Source organism: Heterodontus francisci, chromosome 15 (assembly GCF_036365525.1).
Source record: "Heterodontus francisci isolate sHetFra1 chromosome 15, sHetFra1.hap1, whole genome shotgun sequence".
Taxonomy (NCBI): domain Eukaryota; kingdom Metazoa; phylum Chordata; class Chondrichthyes; order Heterodontiformes; family Heterodontidae; genus Heterodontus; species Heterodontus francisci.
Window position 1 is genome coordinate 5,408,364 of NC_090385.1, and position 17,696 is coordinate 5,426,059.

General features: G+C 43.7%; 1 protein-coding gene across 3 annotated transcripts in view; it reads right to left on the reverse strand.

The window, feature by feature from the left end:
• fgf13a (fibroblast growth factor 13a) overlaps nt 1–17,696 on the reverse strand; it is a 691,434-nt gene that overhangs the window by 368,926 nt on the left and 304,812 nt on the right. For all 3 annotated transcript variants that reach the window (XM_068047092.1, XM_068047094.1, XM_068047093.1), the window contains one exon: nt 6,143–6,310. In XM_068047092.1, coding sequence (XP_067903193.1) covers nt 6,143–6,310 — 168 coding nt within the window. The remainder of the gene's footprint in view (nt 1–6,142; nt 6,311–17,696) is intronic.

The window sequence follows — 17,696 nt, forward strand, 5'->3', positions numbered from 1 at the left end:
AGATTAAGTGAATGGACCAAACTGTGGCAAATGGATTTCAATGTAAATAAATGTGAGGCTATCCACTTTGCACTTGAAAAGGATAGAAAAGGATCATTTCTAAATGGCGAAAAGCTAGAAACAGTGGAGCACCAAGGAAACTTGGGAGTCCATGTACACAGATCATTAAAATGTCGTGAATGGGTACAGAAAATAATCAAAAGGGCTTATGCAATACTGGCCTTTATATCGAGTGGACAAGAATACAAGGGGGAAGAAGTCATGCTTCAGCTACAAAGCCCTGGTTAGACCACACCTGGAGTTACTTTGAGCAGTTCTGGGCACCACATCTTAGGAAGGATGTATTGGCCTTGAAGAGAGTGCAGCATAGATTTACCAGAATGATACCTGAACTCCAAGGGATAAATTACAAGGAGACATTACACAAACTAGGGTTGTATTGCCTGGAATTTAAAGGTTTAAAGGGTGATTTGATCAAAGTTTGCACAGTATTAAGGGGAACAGATAGGGTAGATGGTGGGGAGTCTAGGACTAGGGGGCATAGTCTAAAAATAAAGCCAGAATTTCTGGAGTGAAATTAAGAAACAAATGAACGGTAGAAGAAGTTTAGAACTCTCTTCCGCAAATGGTAATTGATGCTAGAACAATTCTTAATTTTTAATTTGAGATTGATAGATTTTTTTTCGGTCACAGATCAGCCATGATCTCATTGAATGGCAGGCTAGGGGGGGACAAACGGCCTCCTCCTGTTCCTGCTCCGATGGAATACGCTGGCTTAGATGGTGGTGGAAACAGATTCAATAGCAACTTTCAAAAGGCAATTGGATTAATATTTGAATAGGAAAAGCTCACAGGGCAATAAGAAAGAGCAGAGGATGATGGGACTAATTGGATAGCTCTTTCAAAAAGCAGGCACAATGGATTAAATGGCCTCCTTCTGTGCTGAATCATTTTATGATTCTATCTATCTATATATATATATATATATATATATATATATATATAGGCCTAGAAATATGTTTAGGCCCATCTTTAGGTACGGAGCTGGGTGTGCAGCAGAAGCCAGCAAAGGCGAAGGCTCACCCCATCTTGAGCGAGTCCCCACATTACTATACCTCTGCCGAGTTGTGGATGCTAAACAGGCATCTAGTTGGCCAGTTTGAACAAGACCAATCTGGCGCAAAAGTAAAATGGGAAAGGTAGCCAAACCATGGCTTACAAGGGAAATTAGAGATAGCATTAGATCCAAGGAAGAGGCATATAAATTTGCCAGGAAAAACAACAGACCTGAGGATTGGGAGCAGTTTAGAATTCAGCAAAGGAGGACCAAGGGATTGATTAAGAAGGGGAAAATAGAGTACGAGAGCAAGCTTGCGGGAAACGTAAAAACTGACTGTTAAAGTTTCTATAGGTATGAGAAGAGAAAAAGATTGGTGAAGACAAATGTACGTCCTTTACAGTCAGAACAGGGGAATTTATTATGGGAAATAAAGAAATGGCTGACCAACTAAATGCATACTTTGGTTCTGTCTTCACAAAGGAGGACACAAAAATCATACCAGAAATGTTGGGGAACACAGGGCTTAGTGAGAGAGAGGAACTGAAAGAAATCTGTATTATTAGAGAAATGGTGTTGGGGAAATTGATGGGATTGAAGCCCGATAAATCCCCAGGGCCTGATGGTATGCATCCCAGAGTACTTAAGGAATTGGCCCTAGAAATAGTGGATGCATTGGTGGTCATCTTCCAAGATTCTATAGACTCTGGAACAGTTCCTACAGATTGGAGGGTAGCTAATGTAACCCCACTATTTAAAAAGGGAGGTAGAGATAAAGCAGGGAATTATAGATCAGTCAGCCTGACGTCAGTCATGGGGAAAATTCTAGAGTCCATTATAAAAGATTTTATAGCAGAGCACTTGGAGAACAGTGGTAGAATCGGGCAGAGTCAGCATGGATTTATGAAAGGGAAATCATGCTTGACAAATCTACTAGAATTCTTTGAGGATGTAACTAGTAGAGTTGATGAAGGGGAGCCAGTGGATTTGGTTTATTTGGACTTTCAGAAGGCTTTCAACAAAGTCCCACATAAGAGATTAGCATGTAAAATTAAAGCGCATGGGATTGGGGGTAGTGTATTACGATTGATAGAAAATTGGTTGGCGGACAGGAAACAAAGAGTAGGGATAAATGGGTCTTTTTCTGAATGGCAGGCAGTGACTAGTGGGGTACCGCAGGGATCGGTGCTAGGACCCCAGCTATTCACAATATACATTAATGATTTAGATGAGGGAACTAAATGTAATGTCTCCAAATTTGCAGATGACACAAAACTGGGTGGGAGGGTGAGTTGTGAGGAGCTTCAGGCTGATTTGGACAAGTTGAGCGAGTGGGCAAATGCATGGCAGATGCAGTATAATGTGGATAAATGTGAGGTTATCCACTTTGGTAGAAAAAACAGGAAGGCAGATTATTATCTGAACGGCTACAAACTGAGATAAGGGAATATGCAGCGAGACCCGGGAGTTCTCGTACACCAGTCGCTGAAGGTAAGCATGCAGGTGCAACAGGCGGTAAAAAAGGCAAATGGTATGTTGGCCTTCACAGCAAGAGGATTCGAGTACAGGAGCAGGGATGTCTTGCTGCAATTATACAGGGCCTTGGTGAGGTCACACCTGGAATATTGTGTGCAGTTTTGGTCTCCTTATCTGAGGAAGGATGTTCATGCTATAGAGGGAGTGCCTGGGATTGTGGGACTGACGTATGAGGGGAGATTGAGTCGGTTAGGATTATATTCGCTGGAGTTCAGAAGAGTGAGGAGGGATCTCATAGAAACCTATAAAATTCTAACAGGACTTGACAGGGTAGATGCAGGAAGGATGTTCCTAATGGTGGGGGAGTCCAGAACCAGGGGTCATAGTCTAAGGATACGGGGTAAACCTTTCAGGACTGAGATGAGGAGAAATTTCTTCACCCAGAGAGTGGTGAGCCTGTGGAATTCGCTACCACAGAAAGCTGTTGAGACCAAAACATTGTATGTTTTCAAGAAGGAGTTAGATATAGCTCTTGGGACGAAAAGGATCAAAGGGTATGGGGCGAAAGCGGGAACAGGTTACGGAGTTGGATGATCAGCCATGATCACAATGGATGGCGGAGCAGGAGTAGGCTATTCGGCCCCATTTTCTATGTTTCTGTGGGACAACTATCCCACTGGCAGTGGTCCTCAGGCAGGGTCATTGGGGATGGCAGATGGAGGAGAACCGGGTGGTGATCATAGGCTGGCAGTGCCCCTTGGGAAGCCAAGAGAAGCTCTCCTGTTCCGCAGGTGCCATATGAAGGTAACATCAAAATGAAAAAAAAACGCTGTGACTGCAGCCATAACTAAAAAGGCTGAACAGGCCAGGCCCGGCACTGATCAATTTTAGCAGATCGGATCCTCAAACAGGCATCAAGCCCCTTATTAATTTATGCAAGGGATCTAACGTCTATTTAAATAGGTCACCCGGGACGCCTGAATATTGGTCAAATCCAGCTTCGGGTACAGGACACAGCCACATAAAACTGGCCATTTTATGCCAGCAAAATGAGAAAATTGGGGTCCTAAATTGTAGTTCCAGTTGTAAATTGTTTGAACTGCAGACGAAAGATAATATGCTTCTGCCTCGAACTGTAAATGCTGTTTGTACAATATCTAAAATTAGCTGAACTTTCCAATTTATCTTTTTTATGCACTTATTTTGTTAATAACTGAAGCACTGATCCAACTTTCCATGCAATCTCCAAAATGGATTCCGCCTGTCAGATTTCCTTAACCTGAGTAAATGAGCAGTCCACTGCAGACTCAATACATATGTTGATCAGGGAAATTTGAGTTTGCGTTGCACTTCAATTTGGGAAGGAGTTCTTCATTTTCAGACACAGTGCTTAATAATGAGTTGAGAGAGAGGGTTTTGAAAATGTCCATCACTGATTTCTGAAAATGGAATGATCTTTTCCATTGAGCAGTGATACTTTAACACTTAAAGACGATTTGCAATTTTCATAGAAAAATGAAAAGAATCGCCCATCAATATACCTCAAACCACTGATAAAAATCCCTGGAGAATGCCAAATCCCATTTAATAGCCTCAGAGTTTAATATAGTCAGTTGCCATAGGCTGAATTATAAATGGATGAAATCGGGGAATGTGATTCCCAAAGCACTAGCAAAAGTGGAATCTAATGTCGGTATATGTGTACAGTAGTGATGTGGTTATGTTGGAGGGTTAGTAATCCATAGCACAATTCAAGTTTGATTTAAAATTTAAACAATTCAGGAAATAACAAGATGGTTTCAGTAAAAGTGTTGACGAAGCTGTCGGCCTGTCGTTAAAAAACCCAACTGACTCACTAATATCCTTTGGGGAAGGAAACCTGCTGTCCTTACCCAGTCTGGGCCTATATGTGACTCCAGTCCCACACCGACGTGGTTGGCTCACAACTGCTGTCTGAAGTGACTGAGCAAGACCGTCTCCAGGATTTGGGCATTTAATGCTGACCATGCCAACAATGCCCACATCCTGAGAATGGAGTTTTAAAAATGTGCCAGTCACCATAAACTGATAACTCTGCTAATACGTTTAGTTTAGTTTAGAGATACAGCACTGAAACAGGCCCTTCGGCCCACCGAGTCTGTGCCGACCATCAACCACCCATTTATACTAATCCTACACGAATCCCATATTCCAATAACATCCCCACCGGTCCCTATATATTTCCCTACCACCTACCTATACTAGGGGCAATTTATAATGGCCAATTTACCTATCAACCTGCAAGTCTTTGGCTGTGGGAGGAAACCGGAGCACCCGGTGAAAACCCACACGGTCACAGGGAGAACTTGCAAACTCCGCACAGGCAGTACCCAGAATCGATCCCAGGTCGCTGGAGCTGTGAGGCTGCAGTGCTAACCACTGCGCCACTGTGCCGCCCAGTATTGTTATTTTGAAGCTTAAGCATGAAAATACTAACTGTAGGGTCCAAGCTTTAAAGAAATAGAGAGGAGGCAGGGATTGTTGAGACTGCTTATGAGAACAGACCAAATTGGCAAGACAGCTGGAAATTGTACAGAAAACAAACACAATCATTCTTAGTGATCCTGGGCTGACATATTCTAATAGGATCCTAACACAGTGAAGACCATAATCCTTTCATTTTAAAAATAGAATTTTTAATTCCATCATTTTATACTCAATGGGCGAAGGAGAAAGCCCGCAGATCTGCGACCCCAGGCATGCTTCTTGGTGAACATGTGTGACTTGCACTGTCGCTGGTATCTCTACATCCCTCAGCTTCGCCAGACACAGTTTTCTGACTGAGTTATTTTTAACCTAGCTCTAAGTGCTTAAAGCACAGACTGCAAATCCTTTGTTTAAAAATAAAAATTTGGAACAAAGAAACCGTCCGTGGGGAAAATGCACATTTATGCACCATCTGTAATTGGTGTTTCATTCACGTGATGTGTCTGCGCTCGTAACTGTGAAGAAAACTACAATCACTTAACACATTGCTTCAGTTTCTAAGCATATGACGTACATCTGCATGCAATACACTCCTTTAAGATGCAACTGTACGTGCATTGCATACAGTTCCCAGATTAAGTCTGCTTCTCTGCTAATGGAATACAAATAGCATGGAGTCTGCATGAGCAAATGTGCAGAAGCATTTTTTAAAAAAGAGACTGCTTGGTTATAGTGCCATTCTCTTAGCCAAGTGAATCATTTTAAAGGGACAAACCTGGGCTGGGGGGAGCAGTATTTTAGAGCAAGCAACTTTCAAAACAGCCAGGTAAGGCAGTGATATGAAGTGAGTCACAAATAAAACATTCCTTATCCCTCCCCCTCCGCTTCCTCCATCCAAAGCAGCAGACGGGAGACGGCTCCTCACATGCGGTTCTGGCCAAGCATTGACCCCAGGACAGCTCTTGGAGCTAGAAGACATGACAGGCAAGCAAAGGGGACGTGAAAAGCTCACTGTACCCTCCCCTCAAGCGCAAGGTCTGCACTATTTACACAGGCTCCCCCCACCGATCCGCCCCAGAACACAGCACAGCAGAGGGACACGTACAAGAACAGACAAGACATTGGATTCTTTAGCAGACAAACCTTCCAGGTCTGTGTTTTCTTTGTGGTTCACTTGCTTCAGAGGGCAGCAGAAGATTTCGTGACACTTAGCACGAAATGGGGACTCTTTTTTCTTAACATCCGAGGATTGGATAGAGTCTCGATGCAACACATAGTAATCCTGTGTGTCAGAGGCAGCGTCATCCAGAACTGTGGTTTTCACACAACAAAATGAACTAACATTAGAATGTATTCACCTGAAGTTCTCCCCCATCTCCCCTGAAGCCTTGTTAAAACATTTACACCGATTGCAGTTGTGAAAATAAACCACTTCTTTTGACATTCTTAAAACTGTAATATCAATTAAATTCCAGGAATGGGAAGCTCCAGATCCCAAATTCCAATCACACAAACTCGAAACCCCAATATTAGTCGGAGTGGTTGCAGAGATCCTGGTAGCGATTCCTCCCCAGCTTGCACAATCCAAAGTTCTTTCCCAAGAGGGAAGTTTTCTTTACTACAAAACACGATATAACATCACAGATACTGCCCTCCCTTTATCTCGAAAGGGGCTTGGTATTCAATGGTGAGCAAGTAACATTTCAGTTATATAAAACCTTGGTCAGATTCTACCTGGAGTAATGCATTCAGTTTTACGCAGAGAACCTCAGCAAGGACTTATTGGCCTTGGAGAGGTTGCAGCGCAGTTCACCAGAATGATACTTGGGGCTTAAAGGGTTAAATTCGGAGGACAGGTTACACAGACTAGGCTTTTATCCCTTGAGGTTGCAAGGTTGAGGCAGTGATCCAATCAAAGTTTTAAAAAATGATAAAAGGATTTAATAGAGTAGATTTACAGAAACGATTTCCTCTGGTGGGAGAATCCAGAACAAGGGGGCATCATGTGAAAATTGGAGCTATGCCATCTAGAAGTGAAATCAGGAAGCACTTCATCACAAAGGGTAGAGGAAATTTGTGACTGTCTCCTCTAAAAGGTTGTGCACACTAGGGGGGCAATTGGAATTTTTAAGACTAAGACGCACAGATTTTTGTTAGGTAAGGTATCAAGCGATTGGGAGCAAAGCAGGTAAATAAGGTCAAGGTACATGATCTAGTTGAATGATGGAACAGGCTTGAAGGGCTGAACAGCCTCATCCTGTGGCTATGTTCCTATTTCCAGTGATAAGTAAGATTCTAAGGTAGCGCAGGTCACCGAAGCAGTTACAACACTTTAGCGCTGGTTCTCTAATCTACCATCTCTTTGATCTGATAGTCCAGGATCAGTGAATTTACCCTAATTTGTCTACTTGTAGTTCAATAGACAGGTATTGGACACTGAACGCATCAGTAGTGGAGAACGGACAATTATTGCTCCACACTGACCATCATCTAGGTACTAACCTTATGACTATTAGTTACAATACCTTATCAGACTCTGCGACCAAACACACTTGTAGGTCATAAATGAATATAAACACAATCAAATATATAAACAATCATACAGTGTGGATACAATAATTATTGTTCAATAACGATGCATTTTACTAAGCCACACAGGCTAAGTTTTAGATTTCACTCTTAAGACAACCACCAAATGCTCAGCTAGTTAATAGCTGGGCAGCATGTGATTAATTTTCATCTCCCTAAAACCAGTGCTAAGGAAGCGTATCAGAGGACAGGCTAATCACAGAGAGTATCAGTTGACTTGGGGATATGTGGAAAAGACATGAATGCCTGGCTCAGATCATAAGGCAGTCCTATTAAAACACACCTGGGTTATGCTCTTAAATAGGTAGATATTGGACGGTGAGAATCAATTCACCTTGATCTGCTCATGGGACTGACTGACACTCCTGACTCCGAGGAAGTATCAATGGCAGACCCAAATTGGTAAAAGACACTGAAATTATCCATCGTTCCAACAAATCTGATTGCTTTAAATTTTCCAGGGATCAGAACATGAGAATTAGAAGCGGGAGTCAGCCATTTGGCCCTTCAAGCCTGCTCCATCATTCAGCAAGATCATGGCTGATCTTAACCCTCAACTCCACCTTCCCACAATATCCCCATATCCCTTAATTGCCTTAGTATTCAAAAATCTATCAATCTCTGTCTTGAATATACTCAAACAACTGAGCATCCACAGTTCTCTGCAGTACAGAATTCCAAAGATTCACAACCCTTTGAGATGAAATTTCTCCTGATCTCAGTCATAACTGGCTGATCCCTTATCCTGAGACTGTGACCCCGTGTTCGAGATTCCCCAGCCGGGGGAAATACGTTCTCAGCATCTACCCTGTCAAGTCCCTGAAGAATTTCAACCTTACTTTAACATTTATTTGGAAATTGATGATTACAAGGTAAAAGTGCAGTGCAGGTTAAAGACTACTTCAGTTAACTAAACATCTTTATTCAAAACATTCAGTTTGTTGGAAGACAGACTGACCAGAACATTGGTGAAGAAACCTGCACTCTGCCCGCATTGGAACTGAGGATTTGAAGTCTTGTTTGTCAAGAAAGCACCTGAAGACTTCATTTTTGGCCTCATGATATTTCTTTCACAAGTGAATATATAGAAGTTATGATTTACTCTTTTAATTAAGTAACTACAGCTACATTTCAAAGTACTTCATTGGCTGTAAGGTGCTTTGGGACAGCACTATACAAGTGAAAATAAAATCTTTTTCTTTATGTTTCCAGCCCACAAGCTCACATCTGGGAGATAAAGATTGGGGAACTTTTTATCATGGAAATGTTGATACTTCTGAGTACTGCAAAGTAAACATTCCGGAACCACTGTTTAGTTTCAAACCTGAATGATGTGAAATGATCTAAAAAGTTATTTTAAAAAATGCAAGTGAGAAACATGTAAAATTAGATCCTTAATTGGAGAGTACTCCATATAATCTCAATCGCCGCGGATGTGCTTCTTCCCATTTCTCCACTGGGATGCTGCATGGCATGTCTCTGTCATGTTTTGGAGAAACAGGACATCTCATTATAATATTTAAATTACATTCCCGTGGTGCTATTGACAGTCTGATTTAACTTTAACAATGGCTGCCCGGGTTTCTCAGGGCTCGGGAAACCCAGCACTGAAATGAAGATGGGAGCAGAGGTTCCAGCAGGTAAGGACTTTCCCACAACTGCTTGTAAACTGGGCGAGCAGGAGTGTTTCCCCCCCACACACTCACCCCATGCCAGACCTTCAAACACACCTACTGTTCATGGCGGCCTCTTGTACCGAGTGGGGGGAGCCTGTTGGGCAATGACTTGGAAATGTCAAAACAAGAACTGAATAAAGTTACATCTGCAGCAGCATGTTGCTTATTCTATGCTCTGAAGTAATTTCCACAAACCCCACCAAGCAGCTGCGTAAAATAGCAATGAATTTCAGATAACCTCGGATAAAACCCGATTAGTAAATGGGATGTTCAATGGAATGGAATGCGTGTAATCGATGGAGAGCCGACAGAAGGTCAATGTAAGCTATTATAGATACAGGGAAGAGATGTCATGCCTGAGCTTTGGTTCTGAAGAGTTTTAAGCTATGTGAATAAGTAAATTTCATCGATGTCACACATTGATCCCTGAAATGTTTAATCATTTATTTTAAATGGGCTGACACTTCCAGTAAAAACAGGAAAGACACATTGTTCCATTGAGGATCTATGTTTCCCTTGTGTTCTTCCCTCCAACCCCAACACCAAAAACCCAAGATAATCTGCTCATTCATTCAGTTACTGGCTATGGTTCTTGCTGTGCACACATTTGCCTACATCACAACAGTGACCGCACTTCGAAAGTGGTTTCTTGACTCTGAAGTCCTCTGTATAGGCCAGTGACTTCTTTGCTCTGTTAAATAATTCAAACCTGGTCAACTTAATTTAATTAAGAATGTGAGGACTAATTAATGAATTCAAGCAGCTCTGTTGCATAACCTTGGATTGTGTTTTATTGGCGAGCTCTCCCGCAGACAGTGTGAGCTGAAATGTAGTGTCAGGGAAGTGGGTTGCAGAGGAAAGATGGAGAAAACCCAAAAGAGGAAGAGTGATGGGAGCGGAGGAATTGATGTGAGGAGTGAAATGGGTACCAGAATTCAGCATGGGATGCAAGGTGGAAGCTGGTAAAGGGAGGAATTGAGCCTGGAAGTGAGCGAGGCAGCGAGAAATAGAAAGACTTGCATTTATATGCCGTCTTTCATGGCCACTGGGCTTCCCAAAGCACTTTACAACGAATGAAGTACTTTTTGAAGTGTATTCACTGTTATAATGTAGAAAATGGGCAGCCAATTCCACACTGCAAGATCCCACAAGCAACAATGACCAGATAATCTGTTTTTGTGATGTTGATTGAGGGATAAATATTGGCCAGGACACCGGGGAGAACTGTTCTTCGAAATAGTGCCGTGGGATCTTTTATATCCACCTGAGGGGGCAGATGGGGCCGTGACTGAACATTTCATCTGAAAGATGGCACCTCTGACGGTGCAGCACTCCTTCAGTACTGCACAGGTGTGTCACCTTAAATTGTTGTGCTCAAGCCCTGGAGCAGAACTTAAACCCACAATGTCTGACTCAGAGATGAGACTGCTACCCACTGTTTGAAATTTAACAACAAGCCCAAAGCCGAACTTCACAATTTATGTTAATTATTTTCCTCTGTCAGTTTCAGAGACAATTTCTAATCAGTGTCTCTGGAGTGCCATCTGCTCCTCACAGCACATTGTTCAACAGCTAAATATTATTCAGTAACGTCACTCATTTCCTCCTCATAGAACTGGAATTGTGGAGGAAGCAAATTACGGTCATTATTGGAGCTGTAATTTTATCCTGATACAAATTATGGGAAAGTCATGCATCAGTCAGAGTGCAAAATGTCAAAGGTCACTGAAATCAAAGTCAAAATCATGAAATGTCGAGGGCATGTTATGTTGTAACCAAACCACCTTCATTTTGCGATATTTTTACACCAGCAATGAGCTCTTGTGCTGGGATATTGCATTGAGGGTAATGAGTGTTGCGTCAGGCAGTGGTGTATTTATCAGAGAAACACACAGCACAGATGGAGGCCATTCAGCCTATCGTGCCTGTACTGGCTCTTTGAAAGAGTTATCCAATATGGGCGGCACAGTGGCGAGCACCGCAGCCTCGCAGCTCCAATGACCCGGGTTCAGTTCTGGTACTGCCTGTGCGGAGTTTGCAACTTCTCCCTGTGACTGCGTGGGTTTCTGCCGGGTGCTCCGGTTTCCTCCCACCGCCAAGGACTTGCAGGTTTATAGGTAAATTGGCTATTGTAAATTGCCCCTAGTGCAGGTAGGAGAATAGTGGGGATGTGGTAGGGAATATGGGATTAATGCAGGCATAGTATAAATGGGTGGTTGATGGTCGGCACGGACTTGGTGGGCCGAAGGGCCTGTTTCAGAGATCGGGAGGGGCGCAGCTACCAAAGGCTTTAAACCTGAGGAATAGAAAAGGAATAAAAATTGGAAATTCTGGAAAGACTCAGCGGGTCTGGCATCAGCTGTGGAGAGAGAAATAAAATTAACGTTTCAGGTCAATGACCTTTCATCAGAACTGGAATAAACAGTTTTTAAGCAAGTACAGAGGCAGAGAAGAGGGGACAGGGAAAGAACAAAAATGGAAGGTCCGTGATTGGGTGGAAGGCAGACATAATTCAGGGATGATGGTGTGTGGCAAAAGGGGGTGATAATGGGACAAGAATAAAGCACAAGACATTAGCTCTGTTTCTCTCTCCCCAGATGCTGCCGGAACTACTGAGTGTTCCCAGCATTTTCTGTTTTTATTTCATATCTACTAATCATACTCTAGATCAAACATTTGAAGTGTCTATTTTGAAGTTAGCTATACTGTAGCTGTTGCTCACCCATCCAGGCCTCTACCTAGCAGAGGCCGAACACCAACTCTCTGACACTTCCACCTGCCTCCTATTGGCCCATGATCCCTCCACTGAACAACAAGCCATTGTTTCCAGGACTGTCATTGACCTCACCTCCTAAGGAGATCTTCCCGCCACGGCTTCCAACCACATAGTCCTCCAACCACATAACAGGCTGGCCAGCAAAGTTAGAGCACATGGAGTAAAGAGGACAGTGGCTGCATGGATACGAAATTGGCTGAGTGACTGGAAGCAGAGAGTAGTTGTGAACGGTTGCTTTTCAGTCTTGAGGAAGGTATATAGTGGTGTTCCCCCGGGGTCGCTGTTAGGACCCCTTGTTTTCTCATACTGAGGACCTAGACTTGGGTGTACAGGGCAGAATTTCAAAATATGTAAATGACACAAAATTTGGAAGTATTGTGAACTGTGAGGAGGATGGTGATAAACTTCAAGATGACATAGGCAGAATGGTGGAATGGGTGGACAAGTAGAAGCTGAAATTGAATGCAGAAAAGTGTGAGGTGATTCTTTTTGGTAGGAAGAATGAGGAGAGGCAATATAAATTATAGAATACAATGCTAAAGGGGTGCAGCCGCAGAGGGACCTGGGAGTATATGTGCACAAATCATTGAAGGTGGCAGGGCAGGTTGAGAAAGCGGTTAATAAAGCAGACGGGATCCTGGGCTTTATAAACAGGGACATAGACTGCAAAAACAAGGATGTTATGATAAACCTGTATAAAACACTGGTTCAGCCTCAACTGGAGTATTGTCTCCAGTTCTGGGCACCACACTTTTGGAAGGATGTTAAGGCATTAGAGAGGGTGCAGAAATGATTCATGAGAATAGTTCCAGGAATAAGGAACTTCAGTTACATGGATAGGTTAGAGAAGCTGGGGCTGTTCTCCTTGGAGAAGAGAAGATTAAGAGGAGATTTGATGAAGGTGTTCAAAATCATGAAGGGTCTGGACAGAGTAGATAGAGAGAAACTGTTCCCATTGGCGGAAGGATCCAGAACCAGAGGACACCAATTTATGGTGATTGGCTGAAGAAGCAACAGCCACATGAGGAAATGTTTTTTTTTCGCAGTGAGTGGTTAGGATCTGGAATGCACTCCCTGAGAGTGTGGTGGAGGCAGATTCAATCGAGGCTTTCAAAAGAGAACAGGATAGTTATCTGAAGAGAAAACATTTCCGGGGCTACGAGGCAGGGGAATGGAACTAGGTGAGTTGCAGTTGTAGAGAGCTGGCATGGATATAACGGGCTGAATGGCCTCCTTCTGTGCTGTAACCATTCTATGATTCTATGAACTCCTTCCCAAAATCCACAAACATGACTTCCCTGGTAGACCTGTCAGTCTGTTCCTGCCCCATTGAACTGACTTTTTCCTATCTTGACACTATTTTTTCTCCCCTTGTTCAGTCTCTCCCCACTTATATCCATGACTCTTCCAGTGCCCTTTGTCACTTTAACAATTTCCAATTTCCTAGCCCTAACTGCTTCCTCTTCACTATGGACGTCCAATCTCTCTACACCTCCATCCCCCACCTGGACGGTCTTAGGGCACTTCACTTCTTCCTTGAACAGAGGTCCAACCAATCCATCCACCATCACCCTGCTCCGCCTGGCTGAAATTGTTCTCACATTGAACAACTTCTTTAAATCTTGCAAATAAAAGGTGTTGCTATGGGTACTCGCATGGGTCTGACCGATGCCTGCCATTTTGTGGGATATGTGCAACGTTCCTTGTTCCAGTTCTACTCTAATCCCCTCCCTCTCCTCTTTTTCTGGTGCATTGATGACTATCGATGCTGCTTCCTGCTCTCACCCTGAACTGAAAAACTTCAGCAACGTTGCTTCCAATTTCTACCCTTCTCTTACCTTTACATGATCTATCTCTGACTCTCCCCTTCCCTTCCTTGACTTCTCTGTCTGCATTTGTGGTGATAGGATACCACCAAATATTCAGTATAAGCCCAGTGATTTCCACAGCTACCTTGACTATACTTCCTCACACCCTGCCTCCTGTAAGGTTTCCATTCCATTCTCCCAGTTTCTCCATCTCCAATGTACCTGCTCTGATGATGCAACCTTCCACATCTGATATGTCTTCCTTTTTCCTCAACCAAGGATTCCCCTCACTGTAGATGACAGGGCCCTTGACCATGTCCAACCCATTTCCCACACGTCTGCTCTCACCCCTTCCTCTCCCTTCCAGAACCACAATAGTGTTCCCCTTGTCCTTGCCTTCCACTCCACCAGCCTCCGTTTTCAACAGGTCAACCTCTGCCACTTTTGCCACCTCCAGCATGATGGCCCCACCTAACACATCTTCCCCTCCCTCACCTTTCAGCATTCAAAAGTGACTGTTCGCACCCTGGACCACTCCTCAGTTACCCCCAACACCCCATCCCACAGCTCCTTTTCATGCAAGTGCAGGAAATGCAACACCTGCTCTTTTACCTCCTCTCTCCTCACCATCCAGGGCCCCAAACCCCCCTTCCACATGAAGCAACAATTGACATGCACTTCTCTCAATTTAGTATATTGTATTCACTGCTCACAATGTGGTCTCCTCTACACAGGGGGGCCCAAAAATCAGATTGGGTGATCACTTTGCAGAGAATCTCTGTTCTGTCCACAAGCATGACCCTGAGCTTCCGGTGGCCTGCGATTTTAATTCTCCACCTTGCTCTCACGCTGACATCTCTGTCCTCGGCTTACTACAGTGTTCCAATGAAACTCAACGCAAGTTCGAGAACAGCACCTCCTCTTTCAATTGGACACTTTACAGCCTTCTGGACTCAACATTGAGTTCAACAATTTCAGATCATAACCTGTGCCCCATTTTGTTTCCTTTTCTTTTCATGTTTCAGTCTTAATCTTATTTTTCTCTTGTTTTTGCTTTCGGATGGCAGCTGTTCATTATTCTGCCATTCACACCTCCTCTAGGCACATGTTTGTCTTTTTACTTGCCCCATTACCACTCCTTTTGGTTCTGCCCCACCAACACATTTGTCATTTAATCTCACCTATCTTCTACCCTATCACAGATCTTCCCTTTTGTCCTTTCCCCCATCCCCCATTTGACCGACTTAAAACCTATTATATTTCTAACTTTTCCCAGTCCCAATGAAGGGACATTGACCTGAAACATTAATTCTGTTTCTTTCCCCACTAATGCTTCCATACCTGCTGAGTATTTGCAGCATTTTCTGATTTTATTTCAGATTTCCAGTATCTGCAGTATTTTGCTATTGTGTTTGTGATGGAAGACTGGATCCCTTACTTGATAATTCAATGCTTAAATCCGGACGGGTCCAAAATAAAACAAGGCAGTGTTGATGACTGACCAGCGAGCTTGACTGATTAGTGCATTCTAATGGGCTAGTCCTGTTGTCAGTGGATGTGATTCTTTCCATTTGACTCCAGATAGTCTGCAGCTTCAGCTGGGGTGGTGTTGACTGGGGAAGCAGCAGAAAGCTTCACAGTGCTCCCTTTTGGTGAGCTGGGACGTTAAATTCAGTCACTCCCTAAATCTTGGCCGTGGACAACCTTCAGATTCTTCAATCTTCATAGGTGGAGAGAAAGAACGGTCTGGAGAATCACAGATTGGCATAATATTTCTTTGCAACACATTGTGGCTCCATTTGTGAAGAATTGCTCCGTTCATTTTGCTTGCAATAGGCAACCCTATTATCAAGGGTGTCAATTTTTGTCTGATTATGGCTCTGTGAAGTGCATTATGTTGTTAACGGCATGGGTAAATGTGAGTTCTTCTTGCAATTTCTACTGGGAAGAAAGTATTCATTCTGAAGGCTAGAGATTGTTGTTGACGATATCAGCAAACACACATTTAACCCATTCATATCACCTTCCACTGTCTGTTATTTCAATGCAGTTATTTTAAAACACCTGCTGAAATAGTGGGCATGAGACACCTCACAAGAATAGATTAAGTGTTTGGGTGGTTTTTTTTATTCATTCATGGGATGTGGGCATCGTTGGCAAAGCCAGCATTTATTACCTCTCAAAGTGATGGTGAGCCACCTTCTTGAATCGCTGCGGTCCGTGTGGTGTAGACCTACACTGCTGATTAGACTTTTTATCATGGTTTTGATATAATGAGTGATTTGCTGGGATATTTCAGAAAGCAGGTAAGAATCAGTCACATTGCTGTGAGTCTGGAGTCACATGTAGGCCAGATTAGGTAAGGACGGCAGATTTCTTTCCCTAAAGGACATTAGTGAACCAGATGGGTTTTTATGATAATCCGATCATTTAATTGGTCATCATTACTGATAACAGCATTTTATTCCAGAATTATTAACTGAATTTGATAATATGTTTTGCACATTTAGGTTTAGTGCTAAAAGCATAAACAGCAAAGTAGGAAGGTTGAGGGGTAATCGAACTAAGACTTTAAAATAATGAAAAGATTTGCAAGAGTAGTTTCAGAGAAGTTATTTATTTTGGTGGGGAATGAAATCAGGAAACATTTGTTCATTCAAAGGCTATTGGAATCTAGAACTTTCTCTCAAAGGCTGTGAATGCTGGGGGTCAAACTGAAACTCTTCAAGACTGACATCGAGAAGCAGAATAAATGGGCTGGATTTTATGTCGGGTGGATGGGAGCTGGCCACTGATGTAAAAGTCAGTGGTGAACCCGCTTCCGCCTAGCCCGGGGATCCGTCTTGTATTTTATGGGTCCTCGGGCTATAGTTGTTCCGAGGCAGGACTTCCACCCGCTTGAGGGAAGAAGTCCCGCCTCACTGAGCTGCCGGCCAATCATCGGGCCGGCAGCTCTTAATCCCAGCAGCGCCACCTGGAGCGGTGGCCACTGCTGAGACTGCAGCCCATGGACTTGGAGCCAGGACCGCAGGTAAGTTTGGGTTGCCTCGCCGGGGTAATCGGTCGGGTCCTGGCGAGGCAAGGGTGGTTGTTTGGGGGCGCAAGGGGGGCGTCTTGGGTTCTGGGAGTGATTGGGAAGTTGGGGTGGCCCTCAATCGGGCACTTTGTGCCTGATTGTCAGGGACCCCACCGGGGAGCGGAGAGGCCAACAACTCTCACCAGGCGGCCTTTCCCAGCTCCAGAATGCCTGCTTGTAAAATCCCCATGGAGGCAGACGAAGGCCCTTAAGTGGCTACTTAAAGGCCTTGATTGGCATGGACCGGGCGGCCCGTTTTTTGCCCCCCACTCACCCTACGTAAAGTGAGGCAGAGGCAGGAGCGGGTTGGGAAGGCCTCCTGGAGCCTCCCACTCAATTTTATGCCACCACCACCCCCCCCACCCCCACCACCATCTGGCTCACTGGGGTGATGTAAAATTCCAGCCAATATTTCAAGCCAGTGACTTTTCATCAGAACTGGCAAAGGTTAGGAAAGTATTAGGTTTTAAGCAAGTGAAGGGGCTGGGGGGTGTGGGGATGGTGGGGAAGAGAACAAAAGGGAAGGTGTGTGATCAGATAGAGGGCAGGAGAGACTAAATAACAAAGCTGTTTTGGGACAAAGGCAAAGAGGGTGTTAATGCTTGTGGTAAAAGACAAAGCATTAGTCCAGAGAGTGTTAATGGCAGAGTAATTAGCAACTCTGTCAAAAGCACCACATGAAAAACAGGCACATGGTTAAGAAATAAAATAAAATAAAATAATTCACAAAAAAAGGTGAGTCATGCTCTGAAATTGTTGAACTCAATGTTGA